The sequence below is a fragment of the Aythya marila genome, assembly GCF_965140915.1.
Source record: "Aythya marila genome assembly, chromosome: 6".
Lineage (NCBI taxonomy): Eukaryota > Metazoa > Chordata > Aves > Anseriformes > Anatidae > Aythya > Aythya marila.
In genome coordinates this window covers 33,788,213-33,811,332 of record NC_139047.1, presented here as the reverse complement: position 1 = coordinate 33,811,332, position 23,120 = coordinate 33,788,213, and the positions used below count along the sequence as shown (strand labels likewise).

At 38.9% G+C, this 23,120-nt stretch overlaps 1 protein-coding gene across 1 annotated transcript in view; it reads left to right on the top strand.

Moving 5' to 3' along the window:
- LOC309879768 (von Willebrand factor D and EGF domain-containing protein-like) overlaps positions 1–23,120 on the top strand; it is a gene marked incomplete at its 3' end in the record, with an annotated part of 170,210 nt that overhangs the window by 49,986 nt on the left and 97,104 nt on the right. Inside the window, exons 4-9 of the mRNA XM_082763946.1 lie at positions 141–373; positions 7,497–7,586; positions 8,854–8,989; positions 12,509–12,726; positions 15,405–15,478; positions 22,344–22,614. Of these exons, the coding sequence (XP_082620072.1) occupies positions 141–373; positions 7,497–7,586; positions 8,854–8,989; positions 12,509–12,726; positions 15,405–15,478; positions 22,344–22,614 (1,022 nt within the window). The remainder of the gene's footprint in view (positions 1–140; positions 374–7,496; positions 7,587–8,853; positions 8,990–12,508; positions 12,727–15,404; positions 15,479–22,343; positions 22,615–23,120) is intronic.

The following is a 23,120-nucleotide window of genomic DNA, read 5'->3' as shown; positions in this document are numbered from 1 at the left end:
TAATAATCAAATCACAAGAACAGAAAATGTGGTATTTCTCCCAGGTTTAGTTATATTGAAATCTTCCCGTTGAGAGAATGATTGTAGCATTAAAAATAGCATTTTGTGCTACATCCTTCTTCTGTTTTTTTGTCTTTCAGAAAACCTCCCAAGCTTGACTTTGCAGCCAGCGATAACTCCCGAGCTCGTGCAAGGTCATGCTCACTTGAAATGCACCTGGGCTCCCCCCAGCTCCAGGCCGTTGATGCAGTACACGGTGGTCTGGTCACGCCTGGTCACCCCCAGTACACGAGAGCAGATCCGGCATGACACCACCCCGCAGGCTTTTTCTTTCTTGGAGATGAGCGGTGAAAATGTCCAACTGGGAGACACGGTAATGCCCAGAGCAACATGTGGTCAGGACCCCAGGGGGGTCAAATCCCTTCTGAAATCACTGGTTTTATTTTTGTTTGGTTGGCTTTTATTTATTTTTTTCCCTAGTGCTGCTCCACGCTTGTTACACTTAACGTCTAATGTAGAAAAAAGTACTGAAACTGGGGCCTGTTTTGAAACAGGATTAAATAGCATTTACCAGATTCAGGACCTGTAACATTTCTTTGGATTGCACAGCATTCCTGGAAGCTGTCCATTTTACTATTTTCTAAAGGCAACTTGAATATTTACACTTCCATTACAGCTTCAGTGCCATAAAGTTAGTATGAGTAGTAGGTACATGTGCCTGAGCCAGCTTTTGAGTAGTATGTTTCGTACCTTGCAGCAGTGAGAATTTGCAGTAGAGGCAGATTCAGCTATATGCACTCAGTAATTTTTATACTCATGGACCAGAGACACAATAACATCTTTTCACAGTAGAGAAAGATGGTACATTTTAAAATAGAGGGAGGTTTATTTTATGGTCCTTTTCATGGTGTTCTGCCTCTCTGATTCCAAATTCTTGGTTCAATAGCATACTGAAAGATAGAGTTCATTACAAAACAATCTTTAAGAAGTGTATTTGATGGCTTACACAGCAACACAGATCTAGCTTCAACAACAACAACAAAACAGAAGCCAATACAAGATGTGAAAAAAATTGACTTGTGTATGAATTCATGGCCTTTCATGGTACAGAAACAAGACTTTTAAAGTTAAATTAGGTTCATAACTTTTATAGGCAGAGAGCCATTAGTGATGCTACAACGAACTGAAAGAATAAACAGGGATAATGGCCTTGTGTTAAAAGTAGGTTGGAAATAGTCTTGGCATTTTGCAGCTTCTCTTTGAGATATTTAAGAAACACGAATAAGCTTTTTCAAGTTCTTGAAAAGATGAATCATCTATAACAGTAGCACAATCTAGATAGTATTTTTTTTTCTCATTTCTCCTCATAATTATGCCTCAAGAGTTCAGAATCTGACTGATGCTGCCCTCATTTATAACATAACATGAAGCAGACAATTCTGCCAGCTTTCAAGACAAGCTTGTGTTACAAAGAGATATTTTCATCAAAATAATTTCACTTGTAATCACTTCAAATCTAGATTTAACAATCCTGAGGGATTCAGAGAAAACACAGCTCTGTTAACTAGTCACACCACCAAATCTTTATAAGACCATTTTTATTATATTAAGTTTTCAGTAAGCCCTTCTTTGTCCTCTACTGAAATCCACATGTTTAATTTAGCAGGTTTAGTGAGACTAAAACATTCTTTTCCATGCTAAAATTTTTTAAAGGTCTTCACAGCCTATTTGACTAATTATAATTATCCGTAAATCATCACTGGTGAAACCCAAGCTACAAAGCCTCAGATGTAGCTGGGAATTCATTTCTACAGAATAAGGATTAAAAAAGCATAGTACTGTGCTTGCCATCCCAATCTGGGTTTCTGATAACAGTCACAAAGCAGGGAACACTCCTTTCACTCCCAGAGGTGTAAACCTGAAGCAACTCAATAAACATGACAATAAACAGGACTAACACAAAGGGAAGGGGTTGCTATTAAAAGTAGAAGCAGACCCTGAGGACCAAACTCAGCTGTGCAGACATACTTCTCAACCTCCTGGGCCCAAGCAAGATACAACTGCAAGGAGTTTTTCACAAGCAGCTTTAAATGGAGACCGGATCTCTAGTGACAGAGACATATTAGAGAGTAGACAATGAACAAGAAAGAGAGAGTCCCAGCTCTCTTTCCCCATCTCCATTCCTGTGGCTGCACACCACCGGGTGCGTGGGTGTGATTCAGGGAAGAATTGCTCCCCCAAGATGCAGAAGTTGCAGCATTTACCAAACTACTTTAATTTAACCTGCCTTTCACCTACCTGTGCATAGTCCGAATTTGACTTCAACATTTTTGTAGGTGAATACTGGGAGCTGTATTATTTTTAAACCTCACCTGAAATCGGCATCTTCTCTGTTCATTTCTTGATAAAACACTACAGCCAAGCAAACTTATTTTCTTTTAATCACTATTTAGGTGATTGATATCTACTCTATTTTTTTTTATCCACCAGAAAGTCCCCAAGTAATAGGTTAGTCACATAATATTATACCTATCAATATATTCTAATATGCAGTCAAACCTTAGAGAAGAGTAGAGATTTACTGGCCAACATTTCTGAACTCATATTGACTAAACAGCCAGTTATTTTTTAATAGTTATCATGTGTGCTTTTCTCCTACATCTTTGGGTTCCAATTTTGTTATTTCAGACAGTAATGTTGGCAGCATAATGTTCATGAAACTATTGCAGCCTTAAATAAATCTATAATATGTCGCTATTTCTATATGAACACTGAAAGAAGCCTACTCCATCTGATATGAAAATCCTGGCATTCCTAAGCCTTATTTATGCGATGGTGACAGAGGTCATTTCATTCCTCGAGGCACAGCCATCTATAAATTATAGCAGCACACTGTGAGTAATGAGTTATGCTAAGAAAGGTGTTCAGAAGAAAACCGTGGAGATTTTGCTCTGCACAGCAATCCCAAAGTTCATATGGTGAGGAGCAATTGTTACCATACATAAACTATGATGCACATTGTAAAATAAAAATGTGTAAGTAAAACTGGCCTTTCTAAGCTGCCTGCTAAAAGTGGCCATTTTGTGAGGCACTCTGAAACACCACAAGAATAACTCCAGCCAAAAAGACTGTAAATGAGTGCTTCAATATATAAAAGAGCTAATTTTCACTCTCAAGGGAAGAGGAGTGAAATTTCCTACTGCTTAAACATCAATTCTATCCCAGCCATTGGACTTGACATGGGAAACAACAGAAATAGGAAGAAATGCCTATTTGTATGTTATACCTAAGTTTAAAATTTCTTTCTGAAACTTCAGACAGAGAATGAGGAGCATCCCTGCAGAACACAGAGCTCCAGGTGGACTCAAAATGAGTTTTTAATGCAGAAAGGGGCAGACAGTGATGAGCAAAGCTCTGCAGCTGATAAGATGCCTCACTTCTACCCTGGGAAGATTTATTTCCTTAGTAGATGAAGTATCTGCAGTTAGCCTCCACATACTGTTTGGTCATTTCCCACTGGAAAGAGCTGCCTGATTATGGATAGCCCACAGCTGTGCAACTCAAGCGGGACCTCCCATGGGTCAGGTCTCACTGTTCTCCTTCCCTTCTACAGCAACAGCCCTCTTCAGGGTACAATTTGTGTCCAAAAGCCTTAAGGGCTACTTTATTAATTAACTCAATGTTAGGTTCTCCCTACTTGTCCCTTCCCACTAACCCTTTTGGAGACCATGTCCACAGACTTTGTTCCTTCCCCTTTCTGCAAATAAGTACAGCCAGATCATTTCTGGGAGCTAAACTCCCCACTTCTCCAGCTTTCCTAGGAGCACCTGCCTTCAGCTCTGCTCTTCCCTTGCTCTTCTCACACAGGCTGTGCACCACAACTCCTCCTGCGCACGTTTCCCAGCAGGACCCCTCCTTCAGGCTTCTCTAACCCCAGCCTATTAGTGTTTAATTGAGGAGGATACAGCAGGGGGGGCCTTCCCTGCCATCACAAGATACCCTTTCACCTGGCATGATTGATTCCCTGCCAAACCCTTCACCTGCAAGCCATCAGTGTGCCCAAGTGACTCTTACCCTTGCAGCCCCTGCCTGCCTTCTGGCAGCTCCAAGTCTTGGAGTTAATAGAGTGAATCAGCCACAGTTAGGCTCCTGCATCTTAGTGGAAGCATGCAGACTTCCCTGCCCAGAGAATAGGCAAGAGCAGGCACCCCAAAGTGCTACCTTATGCACCAGATGCATGTCCTGCCCTTCCCAAGGGGTATCCCAACTCCTGGGGCACAAGCTGCAGAAGGGTAGGAGGCAGGACTGCAGCCAGGAGCTGCCATGAACATTGTTTATTTTCCCTGCTGTGTGTTTAGGTGAGGTAGGTAAGCAGTTCTGATGGATGGTCCCAGCCCAATGCTCCAACCTGGCAGTTTCCTCATTTTGGGGACACGTGGCACTGCCCCGGGACGTGGCTGGGAAGGATGGTGGCAACTTATTTGCTAGTGCTTTGAGAAGTGTATAACTGAGATCAGCCTTTCTGAAGATTCCCAAAAAGAACAAATTGTCTTGCAAACCTGGGAGCCCTCACAGATCAGTGACTGATGAGCAGGGATGGGTGCTGATCACAAAAACAGGCACCTCCAGGTGCCTCCAGGAACCCAACCCCTTGCTCAAGCCCAGTCCAACCACCCTTAGCATCAGAACTGCCCGAGGTGGGTAAGCTACTCAGGGCACAGTGACTTCCAAAAAATTATCCTTTGGATTCAAGGAAGGATTGTAACCCAGAGCCTTCTGAAGCTGCTTGGCCATAGGATATGTGCAGTGCCTTCAGATGATGCAGATGAAGGGTATGCTTCTGGATGTGCTGGGAAATGCCCCCCCCCCCCCCCCCCCCCCGCTCCCCCGCTTGCTGCCTTTGAAGGTGGAAACACGCATGAATGCAGCTTTATTTGAGCTTTTCTGTCCCTGCCCTCATTCCCGTGTCTCTCACCACATGCTCAAGCTATCGCAAATGATCTCCATGCTGCATTCAGAAGTAATTAGGGGTGTGGAAAATGGTGAAACTGGAGGGTTTTCTTTTTTCTTTTCTGTTTGAAAATGAGTACAAATAATGCATTTGGGGGTGGGGGGGAAGGGGAGGGACGACAGATTTAGTCTCTGGGAACTCTCAAAAAAGTATTTTGATGTGCAAGTCATTTGGAGAGAATTTGCCAAAGACGGTGACATGTTCCAGAATTAAAATACTCTCCCAAATCACTTCCCAAGTTGCCCGACCTCCACCAAATCAATGACTGAATTCTGCTTTTCACTCAATGTGCTGCTCCCTGGGTTCACAGTGAAGTGGGAAGAGATCTGATAGAGGCCACTTAAAGGCATAAACCTGCTCCAAAACACAGGAAAGGAGACATTTCTGCAAATAACTGACAGCACACTCCTGTCAGTATTGCTTTTATCTCTTTGCTTTAAAAAGGCAGCATCTGTAGAAGGGGGAGGGAAAGAAGAGAAAGAAATGTTGACTACTGAACTAGAGAAAAAGAGCAAGTATTTAGTTGAAGGCAAATAAATAAATAAATAAATAAATAAAAATCTCCTTGCAGTGACTATGATAATAATGATGTGACAAACTGTCAACCTGTAGCTCGGTAGCCGATGAACACGTCGGCTGGTTGTGAAGCGAAGTGTGCACCTAACAATGTAAAGGCACTACAAGGAGAGGAGCGATAGGAAAGACAGGAGTGAAATGTAACTTGTGACGGGTGCCTGAACACTGAGACTTGGGAAAGCTTGTGCTAATCTCCATACATGCTGGAGGTAGAACTGTAATGGACTGAAAATCTTCTCAGCATGTCTTTACAGAGTAATTTTCCATTTTGGTGTTATCAATAAAATATACCTCTTTTCTACAACAGGAGAAAACACAGTGTGTGCAGGGAATGGAGCTGGGTTCCCATGTGCTTCAGGGTGTTATTTTGGGGCAGATCCCTGGGAGATGGGACACATCCTTGTGAGCAGCCCTGCTGCTCCATCTGAATGATTTGGGTAAAAATCATTGAAGCAGAAAAATGCAAACAGCCCACCAAGCATAAATATAATATCTGCAGTGCAGGTGCAGTGGATTTGCTTACTGAGCTCTGTATGGGATTTGTTTTTATTATTTTTCTTACTATTTTATATTTTTTATCATTACCTGGAGAACACAAATTTCTCTCCTTTGGAGGCAAATTAGTTAACAATGTTTCTGAGGGATTTTAACCTTGAGAGATCTCTGAGGCCCATGTTGCTTTTCCTCCAGCTTGGAAAACCATAAGGTGGTAACGAACAGGGCTTTTGGGTGGTGAAGGAAATACTCCAGAGCAGTAGGCAGCTCATGTCCACAGGACCACATGAATCTGAAAAAACCCTGTTTCTTTGAGCTGGTTTTGCTGGCACTGGTCATGAAAGTAGTACTTGAGCCGGCCAGTGAGAGACACTGGGAGCCATAGAATCTGTCTGGAGAAGCTCCTCACCACGAAAAGTAAATCAGATCGGTCTGCTTCCTCTTCATGGGTCACTTGAGGCTTCAAAAAGGCAGCAGCTATAAATATGCCATCTGACCGATTGGAATTGATTTACTATGGCACAAGCTGTTACTCCATTTCCGAGAAAAAGGCCCCCAAAAAATGAGAGCTGCAGTTTCAGAGCTGGCTGTAGTTTGCTTTAAGGAAAAATTCTGTAGTTTAATCTTATGATCCTAGAAATGATGTTAGCAGTTTGGGTTTTGTGAAAGCAATGAAACATTAAGATGGCAGATGGTGTGCGGGCTCAGCAGAGATAAAGGTTGCGTGACTGTTCTAGGAATAAAACATAAATGGCATGGTACATTATGTCTGGTGTTTTTTTTTTGTTTGGGGGTATTTTTTTATTATATTTTTTTTATACTATAAACCTTTCAGGCACATCTGCATCATCTTTTATAATGCAATAAGAAAAATGGAGCTTCTTATATTGCTGACACTTTTTCTGAGGCTGGATGACTGTCAAACTAATTTAAATTAAAAAACAACTTAAAAACATGTTATTCAATCCATCAGGCACTCTGAAGTCTGGGATCCCAAGGGCCAATGTCCTGAACTTGACAGCAATGTCTATAAACGGTGTAATTCTCCCTAATTAAAATGAGTTAATATTACTAACCCTTACAAGTTGTTTGGAAGAATAAAAAAGAAAATGCACTGTAAGCATTCAGTGTTAGTAATTGTTTAGACAGAAGCCATGTTTCTTTGCTTGTTATATGCATCAAAAATTCTTTCAGATCTTGAGGTTTATGCATAAACTTTCTTAATACCTAACCCCCCCCCCCCCCAAATACGTTTCAATGGTTTAAAAAATAAAAAAAAAAAATAAAAAAAAAAAAGGGGGGGGGGGGGGAAAAAGCACAGCAATGCAGAGGAACAGGAAGATGTATTATTAATTTGTTTTTTTGTTCAAGAAAAGCTACAGCACACACTGTTTACACTGTTTATTTACTGCAGGTTTTTTGTACTGTCACTGCATTTGCAAGGGACACTCCTGAGCAGCAATCATTGCCTGAGGAGAGCAAAGGTTTCTACGCTGGGATTAAGGTAACGCCAGTGGCCCCGATTTCCTGACTTCTCCAGCGTCTCCTTGGGGAATATTTATATATTACCTGACACGCTCTGACAAACAAGGCACAGACACATAGGCCTTGATCATCATAACCAGCACTGCTTTTATGCTCACTTTGTGAAAATGTCTTAATAAATTATATGGCTTTCAGTCTGTTTGCAAAATGCCCTAAAGCACCCATCAGCAGAGTGTGCAGGTGTTGACACTAATGCAGCATAAAGAATGTGCGAAACTACATCTGCCAGTAAATACGCCCCAAAGTACTCTGGTGGTTATGTATAAATGGCAGCCACACCTACAAAGATGCAGAATTTTTTTCTAACTAAACCAGAACAAAATGAAAACTGGTATGAATTTTTATCCATCTCCTCCTTCTGGTCAGGCCCTACAAAAATCAAGTTGCTGAGGGTAAATCACACTGAGTGCAAAGCCTGGGTCTAATCCTACCCAAGGATGTGACTGTCATCTGGGATAATTTGAGATCTTCTAAGCATCTAAGTTTCATGCCTACAAGAATGGGCTTTGAAAAACCTGGATGCCTGTTCTGTGTGACATTGGAAAAACTGTTACTTTTTTTTTTTTTTTGGCAATGTCCAAATTTCCCAGAGAATGGAAATTCCTATTTCTGACTGCCCCTGGGTGCTGTTTCTGCTCTTGCCCCAGCAGAACAGCCATGCAGAGACCGCCCAGCCCCAGATCCTCTCCCCCATGCACTGAAGCTGCAATATATTATGTATAGAGAAATCTTTCTTCCTACCATAGCAGGGAAGAGGAATCGGGTGAAAATTGCACTAGCTTTGCACCTGGGGCAGAGTACAAATATAGAGTCCATGATCATGAGGTAATGCCATACTTTAGGTTATAAATACTACTGGTATTTCTCTCAGTGCATTGGAATGGGAACCAGGGATATTAAAAATGAACAAATTCTATGGTGGTATACTATTTTCCGGCTTAATAATAACCTATTTTTAGATGAGGAGATGAGAATTAATTAGACACTATCTATGACAACTGCAAACATTTTTTTTTAATTATGAAGAGCATTAAAATATTTTAACAAAAAATTACCTTTGGAAATTTGCAGATTATTTCTATGAAATTATTATTATAAAGATTATTATTATTTTAAAAGCAGTTATATCGATTCATAATCAATTAAAAACACTCAAAATGTCAGAAATATCAGTATTGCCTTATTAATCTATCAAAATGATGTAAAATGTATTATTTTATTTCCAGTTTTTACCAGAATCGTTACAAATTGCAGAAGATGGCAAGGAACACGTTTTGACCATTCTGAGCACTGTGCCCATTACCTGTTCTGGGCACGATGATTCCTGTAAAATCACGTTACAGCTAAGTACTGAGGATTTGGGTGAGTTTTACATATTGGCATCAAATCAATGTGATTACTTTTTCCTGCACTTTCATTACAATGAATTCTAGGTGAAATTATAAGCCTCAAATTACTAAAGAGGGCAGAGCCTATAAGCTCAACAAACTAAGCCATATATTTCTTTGCAAAATAAAAGATATGATGATATCACTCAGGTATTTGACACCAAAAAACATCTGGCTAGTCTTAACCTGAACAATAGTCCATGAAGATTTATGGGTGAAATACCTGTGAGCAGATGTTTTTTTAAAATTCCAGGAGCATAATATTCTATTTAAAGTTTGTTTGTTTGTTTGTTTGCTTGCTTGTTTGTTTGTTTTTCTTTTTTTTTTTTTTTGGTAGCAGAAATGGCCTTAGCTAGAATAATTTTATCAATTATCAATAAGAAACTCACCTGCATATTAATTATTCAGTAAATGTTTCTCTTTTCTGCCTTACAGTTATTGTCTGTCTTAATAAAGAAGAAAAAAAAAAATTCTTATGATTATGTATTATTCTCTTTCTAAAGTTATTTTTTTAACTTGGAAACACTGACAATGTCACTTAGAAAATCCTCTTGCTCTTTTAAACAGTGTATACTTTCCTAGGTTAATCTGGTGGAATATCATGCTTAACCAAGGGCCCTATATGGAGTTTTACTTACCATTTGCACCAAATAAAATATCCAACCATTTTTCTAACAAGGGGTTTATTTTTCTTCCATGGGTGATTCAGTGAGAAAAATGTTTACAGATAGGATTAATGCACAAAAAGAGAGATCAAATAAAAATAATATTAAAAAAAAAAAAACAGCTGCCAAAGCCCAGATAGTTCCTGATATTTTTCCTTTTCTGAATTCATCTCCTTTCTCTCTCCATCCTCAGCCAGCACAGACAGAAGAAAAAAAAAAAAGTCATTCAAATGATATCATAACACAATGATCTTAAACTGAACGGCACCTTATGGTTCCAGCAGCTGTGTTGGCTCTCGTACATGGAGTACTTTGCATTTCTTCATGGCTCAGTGCTGTTCCCTTCTACATATTGCTCTTGGCTTACAGTCTCTGCTAGTCCATCAGGCAAACATTTGCTGAGCTCATGGGAACAGATTTTCTTAGATATTGAGGTAGCTAAGAATGCAGGCTCGTGTGTGGTGGAATATCCCTGAAACCTCCAAGCAACCTCCAAACCTACAGCCGACAGGGATCAAATGAGAATTAGTCACATAAACTACCAAGGTAATTTTTGAGTTAGATAGATTGGAATGAGGTTGACCTGTTGCCATGGTCTTCTCCAGTCCCACAACATGCATTTTACTGGAAGAAAAAGATGAGGCAAGATCTGCAGAAGTAGATTTATTTTCAAATTGTCAATGGGCATGATGTGTTGGTGGCAAGATTTGCCAGGATGGAGTCAAAATTTGACCAATTAACTAATCTTTGAAGTAGTTTGCTGTTACAGAGGCAGTTTTAATCAACAGTTTTAATCAACACATTTCTGTAGCTTAAACTAATAACCAACTCTAACCTTTGATTACTCCACCCTGAGGCTGTTTCCTTAGATGGCAGTTGAACTAGTATTGATCAACTGAGATATCTATATGTACTTAAGGTTGAGTACCTACTGCTGGGTGTTTGTACAACCATAGGTTTGTTTTCAGCCTTTATTGTCAGTAGGGTCCATTTTTTTATCTGAAGGAATGCTGAGGGCTTCTGAAAAACATAGTGCCAGTCACAGTGCTATAAATTGAAAATGAAAGCTATTTTAGCTGAGATTCGTTTATACCAAGCAAATTAACCGACAAGCTCCTTGTCTGACTGAGTCCATCTGACAACGCTGTTGTGTTAATTATGTAGGGAATAAGTGATAAGAAAGCTAATTACAAGCACAGAAATATCTCTCTAAGTTCAGACAATATCATAATGAATGCCAAGACACAGCAAAGCCACTGGAGTTCAGCTTCTGTTAAGTTTATCATTGCTATTTTGACAAGATGATTTTCTTTGATTTTAAACTTTTGTTCTGGGTTGTGAGCAGAGCTCATGGGACTGTAATAGCAATAACTATTCTTCATGGAAGCCTCCAATTTAATTGAATCAAAAACCTTGAAAATAAACCAGGACTTTTCTATAAGATGTAAGGCATCCTTTAAGGATTTGGAATGACTGATGATGTACTAATAACAGTTGTAGGTTTTTCAGTTCCATTCTTATAGAACTCTACAGGGTTAATTTCAATTACATTTTATGAGTCTTTTCCATAAGGAATAAAATGTTGATTATGTGATTGCATTAGAAATACCATTGTAAAATACCTGAATGTCATCTACTATAAATTATTAAGCAATTCTACAAATGGGAAAAATTATATGGAAATCACTTATTTTCATATCTGATTAATTCTATTGCCGTCATTTCTATAACACTGTTCTTATCTGCTGATAATATTGGTCTGGGAGAGAAAGCTAAACACTTAGCACAAATGCCAGGAGTCCTGAAATCAGCAGCAGGATTCTGATGGCCTGGTAGGGTCATGATTTCATTCTTTACCTAACAAAGGACTCACGAAGGGTTAGTCTGCTCCTGAGGAGCAGATAGACACTATCTGATATGCAGACCAGCTGTATCAGAACCAAATGCTATTATTATTCACTGTTCATAAATAAAAAATGATAGTAAATGTCAATGTAAGAGAAATCAAGCAGATTGGTTTGTCTTTTACCTGGGATTTAAGCATGGGGGGTTAATCCTCAAGGGAAATGGACACTACTAGCCCTACTAGAAAAGGTTCCTTTTGGAAATATATGATGTGCAAAGCTTCATGAATAACTTGGGTTGCCATTGCCATACTGATTTTATTCACCATCCTTAACTTCCCGACCCATCACAGATACCTACATAGCCAGTATCATCATTAACTTGTTACTTTTCCACAATCTTTTAGTGAATTTATCTCACAACCCCATTATTTTACAGATTAGAAAGTAAAGCACAGCATCACAGTATAACCAAAAGTAAGTAACAGAGAAAGCTCTCCAAATCTGCTGCATTTATCTTCCTATGATGGATCCAAAGTTCACTAAAAACTGACTGGAGAACATTCCCTTTCCAGATCAAAAATTCTCTATGCTTTAAATTAAATAACTCCCAGCAGATACCTTGTTATAATAAAGCTAGTGAAAGATAAATGTTTTCCAGAAACACAGTTTCATCTCTTTCTTTGTCACAAAAACAACTCATCTTCATTTCCTGGGCACGGACCCATAAAGATAAGACTGTCATTCCAGAAATATTAGCACCCATGGACAGAAAAGCACTGATGAGTTTCAGTAAGTTGTCTACTGTAGGGGAAAAAAAATATGTGCTAAAGGATGGCAGACTGAGTCAGTTGCAACCATCTTCACGCAAAACCTCTCTGAATTCAACAGGTGTGTGTCCTGGAATGTAAAGTATTTGTGTTGGATGGGATTGATAATTGTTTGGATATTTCTTGTTAGACTCAGTGTTCCTGTTCATTTTAGACAGGCAATTACCAGGGCTGCCAGACATCGCCCTTTCAGCATGCCAGGTGGACCTGGTGCCAATGCCCTGCTCAGAGGGCAGCTGTGCAGCAGCCACGCTGACGGTGACAGCCGTGACAGACTTTGCTCAGGATGGGAACCGCATCAGCCGCATCAGAGCTGAGCCAGTCGGATGGAGAGATTCACTTTGGAGGGCTCACACACCAAAGGATGTGAAGGTTAGGTCCTAAAATGGAAAATGTGACAATTTTAAATGGGAGGTATAGCATCAGAGAAAATGAGGCAATGATAAACCTTAATCTTATAAAAACCTGTGGACCACTGTTCGCACAGTAACCTAAAACAGCCTCTCTGAAAACTAAGAGTGAAGCTTTTTGCTTTAACAGATTTAGGTTTCATTCTCAATTAGTCCATTGGTAAGGCCAACAGATGGATTATACGTGTAACCAGCCAGCGGTTTGGAGAAAAGCAGAGGAAAGGCTGTACCTTGCTAATGAAAAAGGAGGGTTCAGCATCACCGTGTTCAATATGTGACTGTTCCAGGAATCTCTAGGATGCCTCTGACAACACAGATGCTTTGTCTCTTCATTTATCGTAGTACAGAGCATCCAAAGTAAAGATAATGGGAATCAATCAGGGAGGCTAGCCACACTGTCCCTGCAGGAAGCCTGGCCCAGGCAGCATGGTGAGCAGGAGCTGGCCTGCTGGCTGTGGAGCTGGTTCAGAGCTTCAGCTGGGAGGTCTGAAAGCCAAAATCCCACCACCTGGGGGAATAAGCAAGAAGACAGATTTGACTCAGCTAAAACTCTCAGAGCAGTTGGAACATCTAAGCTGGAGCATTTAAAGTAACTGAAAACAAGCTCCCAGCTAAATCTGTAAGTTCACTGTCCTGATTCTGGTGGATTTACTCATGGTAGGATAAGATTAAATTGGACCAAAAGAATTTTTGCCTTCAAATGTAAAATGTCTAGCATGTGTTTATTTCCTTCCTTCTCCAACACAGGCTTTCCTTATACTTTTTAAGATTCTTAAATCAGAAATTGCAGATAATTCAATGTAGTACACACACATATTCATATTTTTTTCTTGGAAACTATGAATGCTTCCATTAAAATATGAAAATGTATCAAATGTGAAATGGAATTAATCAATTTTAATAATAAATTCAATCTATCTCAGTTAAAACTTGATCTATGAAAACATAATAGACATTACCTTCTATTCCCCCCATTTCCCCATTGCTGCTTTGCAGTTAATTAGAGGCATTAATGTAAAACTGCTCCTGCAACATATAAAGGAGAAATCCATACATTAAAATCCGCATAGTCTATAGTCCTTCAGACTTGCTCAAATATTTTTGATTTATCTGAAAATTGAACAGACATGGTGGGCAGAACATTCTGACAAATTCAGACACCTGAAAAAATTGATTTCTTCAGTACACTAGGGCTGCCTATAACTGAGACTTGCATCCTTTGCCAGCACCATGCAAGAAAACAGCAGAGCAGAAAAGGTTGTGGCCATGGAGAAAATGGGAAAATTCAGAGATACTTCTTTACATCACTCTGGTAAACACAAATGATACGATTGACCTCAGATCAAAAAGCTGTTCAAAGAGGTGTTAAGTTCTTCATTCCTCCAGACAATCACTTTAATAGTCTGGGATGCCAGACACCTGTGGGTGTCTAAGCAATGTCTCTGTGTGATGGTTGAGGGACATTTTGAAATACAGATGATGTGTTGCCTTGGGTGAGGAATTTTATCAAGTACTGTGGTTTTATCTTCACCCTCTTATTCATTTATTTAATTTCTCCACTGTTCCTAAAAGCTAAATTCTGCTTTGTCGCTGAAATAATATACAAGAATATAGTGGTCATTCTTCTTCCCTGCTGTGCAGATGGTGGCAGAACTAACTGAATTGCACCTTTGGATTTCTCATGGGCAAAAAGCACGCAAGGAATTAACAGCCCTGGCCAAGAAATCAGCCCTACAGGCTGGATATGGAAAAATCATAATACTTCGTCATGCCCACCAGTGTGACTGGGAGCCCTTTGTATTGCAAATCGCTGCACACCCCAGTCTTGCATTTCTGAGGGTTGGATAGCAGAGTACACAGCCATGACAAGGAGCCATCTTGAGAGGCAGAGGAAGTACAGGCCCAGTAGGGCCTGAGATTCAGGTCTTGCAACTCCCAAGGGGATTTCATGACTTCTGGCTTTCACAGGTATATCTGCTCCTTGCAGGTCACCAGAGTCTTAGACCTTGTCTGTGACCTGGTTTATTTCCAAGTAACAAGAGCCAAAGCTGATGATCCTTGTTGCTCTAGTAAATCCTTTCCTCTTTCATTCATGTGCCAAAAGCAGACAGCTCCACCAGCTTAATTTGTGTCCTTGTCACCAGTACCCAATTGATAATGTTCACATAAAATTTACAAATCAGACATTCACATGCTGTATCAGGAAATTTAAGGTCAAGCTAGGGGACAGACAGTGACTACTGCTAAAATATGCTAATGCTACTTAATTACAGCATACCTTATACAATCCTTTAGGCATTAAAATTAGTACAATTTAATGAGCACTCTACTCTCTTGATAATTTCAGTGAATGATCTACTTCTTAGCAAAGAAGTTTAATACAAAAGGTTTGCTTTTTACCAGCTACACAGTGCATTACATCTGGTAGAATAGAAGCACTTTGAACTCCCATATTGCATGGGATTAAACTCAGTTGTTTGAAAGCAAAGCCTATTTTGTACCCATCCACAATTATGTTTTAGAAGTCAGATTTTAGTTTGTACTTGACACATGAATCCTGCCCCTAATGTTTTGTGAGGAGCGGTAATGAAGAAAAACTGCTGTGTAGACTGTATTCATTACGCATTTCATTTTAACTAGGTCACAGTTCGAGACCTCCCAACAGGGAACTGCTACTCTTTCACTGATCCACACATTATCACATTTGATGGATGGTGAGTATTCTACTTTGAAATAATTTGGCTCGATTACTGCAGTTTTCAGTTTCTGGATATAGCATGCATTTGGCTTTACATTAGAATACCAAAAAAGCATTGTACTAGTTTGCTTATAATGATTAATGTAGTGCCTGAGTAACATACATGTTTTCCTTCCAGCTGTTTATATTCATTTTAACAAAAGGATGGGAAAAGGATTCATTTTGAACCTGCAACGGTTTTGAGAGGTTTTGAGAGGTTTTTATTTTTACAAGCTCAAGGTCAGACTCCAAAATTTTCTTCAAACAAAACCAACATTAATGACTTTGAGAGGGTTTCTATGTCATGTGGCGTGGTGTTAGAGACACCCCAGTTCCACCCAGGTGAGCCATCTTGTCCCTGTAGAAGCACATCTTGTGCAAATAGCCCATGTTGTTCCTGACAGTTTAGTAATACCTGACACAAATTCATTCAGCCCAAATATGCTCTTGCATTCTCCTATCTACTTCCAGGTCTAGTTTACTCATGGCTATATCTCTGCATGGAGCTGACAGTCATAATCACAACCAAAACATGATAAAAATGGTTCTGCTGTCTCAGGCAAAAGAAGTCCAGAAATTATGACTGGCAAATTTCAGGGAAAGTATGCAAAAATATTGCAAAACTGAAGTTGTTCATCCTCCTATAATGTACAGATGTGCTCCTACATAATTGCTTAAAAACTTAGTGATCCAAACGTGGTATCTTTATGTTTGGAAACCTGCACTCTACCCTAGCTATGAAATACAACAGACAGTTTTTAAAGTTTATATCTGGTATGTTTGAAGTAAAGTTACTAATATTTCAGATCACATTCCAGTTTTGTCATTCTGCCGTTAACCTCCTAATGGCACAGATAATGACTTTATGAGCATATCGTCCACAGGGGCTCGGCAGGCGTGATATTCTAATTTCGATATCCTAATGTCCCAATTTCAATCCAGCATGCTCTGGAGGCAGAAGCATATATTTGTCAGAACATGAACTCTGAAATGACGTCAAAACTGCAGAAATCTCTCGATGAAATGAGTGAGAAAGGCAGTGGCTCTGTTAAAGGCTACACATCTGCCTCAAATAAAGATGTTGCATAAACTGGGTAGTCTGAGCTAGGAGATTAGCTCTGCACACCTGGGACTTTCTAGTTTCCCTCCTCCTTTTGCTGTATGCCATCTCCAATGTGTTCAAGCACTTATTTCGTGCAAGTTTGGCTTCTCAGTATAAAGAAAATGGGGAAGAAAAAGTGGTACACAGACATTTATGTGCCTCTTGGTATTCACCATTATTTCGACTCTGTGTATTACATGAGATCAGAATATTATTTAAAAACTCTTTGTATATTTATGTTTTAAAATATTCTGTTCTGATTTAGGGCCAAGGCTGGACAGGGACCTGACAGCTTGTTGTATTTAGGAAGTCATAAATTACTGAAAATGGCTTTTTGGAATGGGGGAATACTATCAGCCATGTAGAACAATTTTACATAGCTTCCATGGGCAAAAGGTCTAAAATAAAACAGAGAAATTTTATTTCAGTAACTCATTTTGGAGCTCTGTTACTTACAGCACATGGAAATACTTCTAATTCTAAGCAATTTACAATTCCATTTAAACACAAGCAGTTTGGAAATGCCTGTCCTTCTGTGGCACCATGCCTCTGAGTCACACAACTCTGAAACAGAAAAGTCCCAGGAATACCTGGCCCCTTGATAACCTCACGTTTTTTCGCTGTGGGCATTCATTACTGCTCTGTCCAGTATAGCTTTAAATGAGCCAAGTGATGGGGCTTTTGCCATCTCAATAACCAGGTTATTTCACTAAGATATATCATTTGATATTCAGCCAAGTTTCTTACCCATCATTTCACAGTCCCATTACTCCTACTTATATTCCCATTTATTATTGTAAATAATTTCTCTTTCAATTATTGTAATGATTATGCTACACTATTAGATGTCAGTTAAGCAACTTCTCTGTCTGTCTATCCAAAAAAACTTTAACATATTATCAAATGATTTTAAAGCTCTGTATATAAGGAGTGGGGAATGCAGTTCCTGTGTTTCTATTGATACAAACCTACAGCCTATAGATAAAGGTAAATACAGATGTAGACACGGAGTTATGCAATAGAAGCATTTCCCTGTTTCATAAAAGGGTATGTGGTGGGAAACTGTATTTGAAATGTGGGGTGCATTTGGTACTGTGAATATGGAATAATTGCACAAACTGTGGACACAAGAAACCATATGAGAGTTCTGCAATAAAAAAAAAAAAATGTTTCAGACCAATCTGCAGATTGTCAACCGTTGAAAAAAGGAAGATAAAATAAAATAAAATAATAATAAAAAATAAAAAGAGAGAGAGAGAGAGAGAGAGAAACTTCTCCTAGGGACTAGGAAGCAATAGGTAAATAGGATGAATGGATGCTTTTCAGCATCAGGAGCTATATCACCTCTAAGTGATTGGTAGACACAGGTCAGGTAAGAACAGTACACAGGGGAGAGAGGAAACATTGAAAACACCCTTTTCTCATCTCTGCATGGCTACAAAGATGGCAGCAAACAAAGCTTGATAAAGAAACTACCAAAACTACCTCTGAGATCAACAGAAGAGCATCCATTAAGCAATATATCTCAAGGAAATCAATTTGTTCCGCCACTTTATCTAGAATCCTGTAGGTCAGCTTACCAGGATACAGCAGACTCTAAGGTCAAAATGTTGTAGGCAGAGCTGCCGTGGACAGGTAGTAGTCAATTGTCCCTGTGGTGCATTTTCCATCCTCTTGCCATGGAGTCCTGGGGATGGCTGTATAAAGAACTGTCATAAGGAAAGCAAAAGAAAGTCTGAAGATGGGGAGCATTGCCAAGAGCAAAACAGTAGGAGTGTTTTCTATGCAAATAGGCATGCACGTAAACACACTCCTACCTTTCTTAGATTTGCTTACCTTTTTTCACTTTCCTACTAAAAATGGTGAAAAGAAGAAAAAATACACAATGGAGACAAACAAGCATGAAAGCAGACACAAAAATAGAAAACTTAAATGAAAAACAATGCTCATTAAAATTTAGTTTAACTTTTTAAGTTAAGTTTAGCTTAACTTAAAAAAAAATATAAATAGTTTACTTAGCAGCTTTAAAGTGGAAGAAAATGAAAAATGGTATGAAAAACAAAAGACCAGAAGATATTGATGTGCTTTTTGGCAGCAAAATTTTCCTATGGTCACTTCTAAATTGTAAGTTATTTTGTGAGATTTCACAATAATACTTCCTTTTGTAACTTCTATATATATATATTATATATATATATATTATAGATATATTTTCAATTTCAATGTGTTTTTATTAATTAATTAATTTGTTTGTTTGTTTAATTTGACATAGTGAACTCCCATCTGAGGTAGCTCATTGTTCTTTATATAACTGAAATACCTAACACACTTCTAATGATAGCACTCCCCTTTGCTATGCCTCTGGCTAATGTTTCTGTAGAAATATTTATCTTGTAATCATTCTAGTCTTTTGACCAAAAGAAGTGACTGAAAATCAAAGAAGAATGTGTTGTATTTTACAGCGTAAGCACAATCAATTTATGTATATTGGTGCATCGATGTAAAACGGCATTAATTATACTAGCTAAAATCCAGAGAGAGCTCTTCCTTTTATAGCAAAGTAGCTTCTAAATTAAACAAATGTGAAAGCCTGGTAAAGCAAAAGTATACCCCTCATTATTAGTTATGGCACATTATAAATATAAAAGCTTTTCATGACATAAATTGTAGGTTCTTAAACATGAAGTATTAGCTTAAAACTAAATGTGGAGAATATCCTTTTAAGGTGAAATATAAAAAGGGAAATACTTCTTGATTGGTGAACTATATATATCATTCACGTTATTTTCCATTTTACTTTTTTTTTTTTTTTGAGCTTTCTCAAAAATTTACATCAATCCATCCATCAATATTATTGCAGGGGGAATGGCACTATTTCCTGCAGAGTGACAAAATCCCCAGCTTGCAAAACTTCATGCTTGTGGTTGGTTTTAATGGCATTCATCACGGCAGCCCACAACTAAGTCCTGGGCATGAGCAGCCCTCCCAGAGGGCTGTTCTTTCTTGATAGTCTGTAGAAATTTACACATCCCCAAGCATACACTGGCTGCTGAACATAACCCAGCAGCTTTACTCTTTGAGAATAACAGAGCTGCTCCTTAGTAATGAGTACTCTGAAACCAGAGAACATCCTTCAGCATCACCCGCTTCTTCCTAGGGTCACAACTAGTATAAAAGAGTTTTCACTCATAAGGAAAGAGGGAGCTCAGAGGAACACAAGAAAAATAAATGATTTGGTGACAGAACTGTGATAGAAAAACTGTAGGAACAGTCACAATAATTAGTGAATAATAAAAATTAATAAAAAGGTAGCTTGGTGAATATTAAGCACATTGCATTAGTTATTTTAACGTTACTGGAAGTGAGGATTTTTCTATTTCCTTCTGTCCCTCATTTATCGTGAACCAAGAGAAATGATTCCTATAGCATCTTATTGTCATATCAAAAGACTTATGAGCATATTATAATTCTCACATTTAGAGCACAACTTGAGCTATGACTTCACGCTGGGACAAGAATTTGATGCAGTCCTTGAAAAACAACCCGAACACATACATGGGGAGAGTACATACTTTACATCCACTACACTCATTGCCATAGACAGGGAAGCAGAATGGGGTAATTTACAATGGAGAGCAATTCTGACACAGTTTGTAGTGTCTGTTCACAAAGAATATGCAGAGCTCCCTCTTGCAAGAGCCCCAGTAACATTCCTTTGTGCTTTTAGTTTCACAAGGCTGCAACCTGATTTCTCAAATGTTGTCCAAAGAATCATTATCACAATTACAGTTGTATAAACATCACAAAAATTTACCTGATTACATTCAATTACCCATTCGTGTAATTCAAAGGCAGCTGAAAGCTTCAATTTAGACACGTTACTGTTTGTTATGTGCCATGCAATCTATGTCATGACTTAATTGAAGGACGCTAAGTGACTTCCAAGAGAGCTGGATTCAGTCCACTGTCAATGCTTATTAAGCAGTGCTTATTAAACTCCCATTGCTGGAATGATATTTATATGTGTATGCTAATACAGTCTTATTTACCAGACACACCTGATTAGTCTGGATACAGCCATTTTGAGGCATTATGTTCCATCAGCCTCTCTAAATACCTTTCCTGCTAGGCTCTTCCTGTTGAAAGGTCCGTTGAAGGGAACTGTGGAAGGTCACTCTCATTAAATTTCCTGGCTCCTCAGTCTTCTCTGTGTAGAGGTCCAAACAGAATTAGTTCTTGATGTTAAGAGACTAACTTTTTTTTTTTTTCTGTTGTCCTTAGTTCTAATCAGTCTGAGCAGCAGCATCTGCACTGCACACTTAGGATTTATATACCTGATTAGAAAATAAGATGAGACAAAAGCATTCAAAATGATATCGTTTTATGGCCAACTTCACTAAGTTTTTTTAAGATGAAGTATAATGTCAAACGTGGTTTCTTGCAGAGAAAAGCAGTTGGAGTTTAAATTCTTGCTGTGTTTTAAGCTACATATTTTTCTATGGATTTTCTTCTGGAGAGAAATAAAATGCAGATATATACATATTAAAATTTCTTTGTTCTTGAGCCAAAATGAAACAAATTATTTTCTCGCCTGTATAGAACACATTAACAGAATGCAAAAACATCGATGTTTTTATGACACTGCTTAAAAATAATCCTGTTACTTAGTTTAGTGGTTGATTTTATTTTTTTGTATGTTCCTTTTTGCATTTTCCTTTTTACTGTAGAAAACAATAATGCTTATTATTATAAGCTTATGGCTTAGTTTCCATTATGCTTAATTTCCTAAAAATCATGTTTAAAAATAAATGCAGTGCCTGTAAAGGAAGAAGAATCCACTGCTTTTAAAGATGTTAGCTTCTGGCTTGTATGCAGAAATCTCCAGCAACATATATAAAATATGCAGCTACTGCTTTCTTTAACTTTATACATCAGGAAATAAACTAGAGTATAAATAAATAAATAAATAAAATAAAATCTGCTCTGGTGTAAGGAGAAAGACCTGAACAAGTAGAGGAAAAGGATTTTGCAGGTCCCTAGTTTGGAAAACCTACTAGCACTTTCTGTGGTCATGAGGATTTGGATCTGGCCTTGGCCAAGGGAAACACATCCAAAATTATTTTGCCCGTGGCCTCACATGGAGCAAGGATTTTTTGTACGGAGAAGAATGGAAGTACTGAATTGTTCCACACACAGCAGTGCTCCGATTGACGATCCATTTAGAGCAGAAGGTATGCTTACTATGAAATTGTTGGGGAGGAAGCAACTTTGTTTTAATGGGTTTTCAGTAGAAGCCCAGTTTTTCACATGAAATATTTGCCCAGCCACAGTCAGACTTGTAAAAGTTGGTGATTAGTCACAGAAGAGGTTATCTGAGCACTGATTTTGCTTTGAAGAATATCATGCTGTAAAGCATCCAGTTAGAACCAAAACATATTTATTAAGGCCTGGAGGCAGGGACTTCTTCCCGTTTGCTTTTATCAAATGTTTATCCTTTTTATCCATGCCCGTTGCCATAGCAGCAGCTCGCAGACAGCGACCAGATTTTCACATGAATTCTTTTGCACTCCCAGCTAATAATGGTGACAGCTACCGCTTGCTTATGGTGCTGGAGAAATGCTTCCCTGCACCTGGATCTTCCCCTTCTTCCAAGCCAGCCACGATGCCGGAGGGGCACAGACAGTCACTCTGGGTGGATGCATTGGGTCTCTAAATCCTGGTTTTGTTTGTCATCATTTAGGCGTTACGATAATTACAAAATCGGCACCTTCCTTTTGTGCCAGAGCACATCGCGGGCGTTCGAAGTGCACGTTCGGCAGTGGGACTGTGGAGGCCTCCGATCCGCCACGGCCTGCAACTGTGGGGTGGCTGCACGAGAGGGGGACGACGTCGTCATGCTGGACTCCTGCAATGGCCATTCTCAGGAAACTAGGCCACAGCTCGCCATCCGCAGCACTGGGGCATCGCCACAGGTCAAAATCCTAAAGGCCTACGGAGGGAGAAAAATCACAGTATGTGGATGTTTGAGTACTCTTGTTGCTGTTCTTAAAAATGCCAGTTTAATATTTCTGAATTATTAATGAAGTTGCTGCAAAAATATCTATCTGAAGGCATGAGAAGTGCCTGCAGCAAAATGTACCAAAAAAAATGAGATGCAGGGAAGAAGCGGGTTGAAGTTTAGGTTTAACCAACTGCAAGAGAAAACAAAACAAATATCTCTGGAAATTTCTTAGAGGCATATCCAAGTGCCAATATTGTTGCTTACTTATTGGTGAGCCACTCTCAGTTCACTTGTGCTGGGTACTACCTAACCACATCACATAAAGCAAATTTCTTTGCAGATCTTTCTGATATAAATATTCAAGGAAAGATCACAGGTAGCAGAATAATGTAGTTTTACAGTGTAAGGAAAATACAATGTTAGCCAGATACAGATAGCCCCCAGAAGCCATGGAAATGGGCTGCAAATGTGCAACATTTGCTGTAATTTAAAGTATTTGCCTAAAAAATTATATGG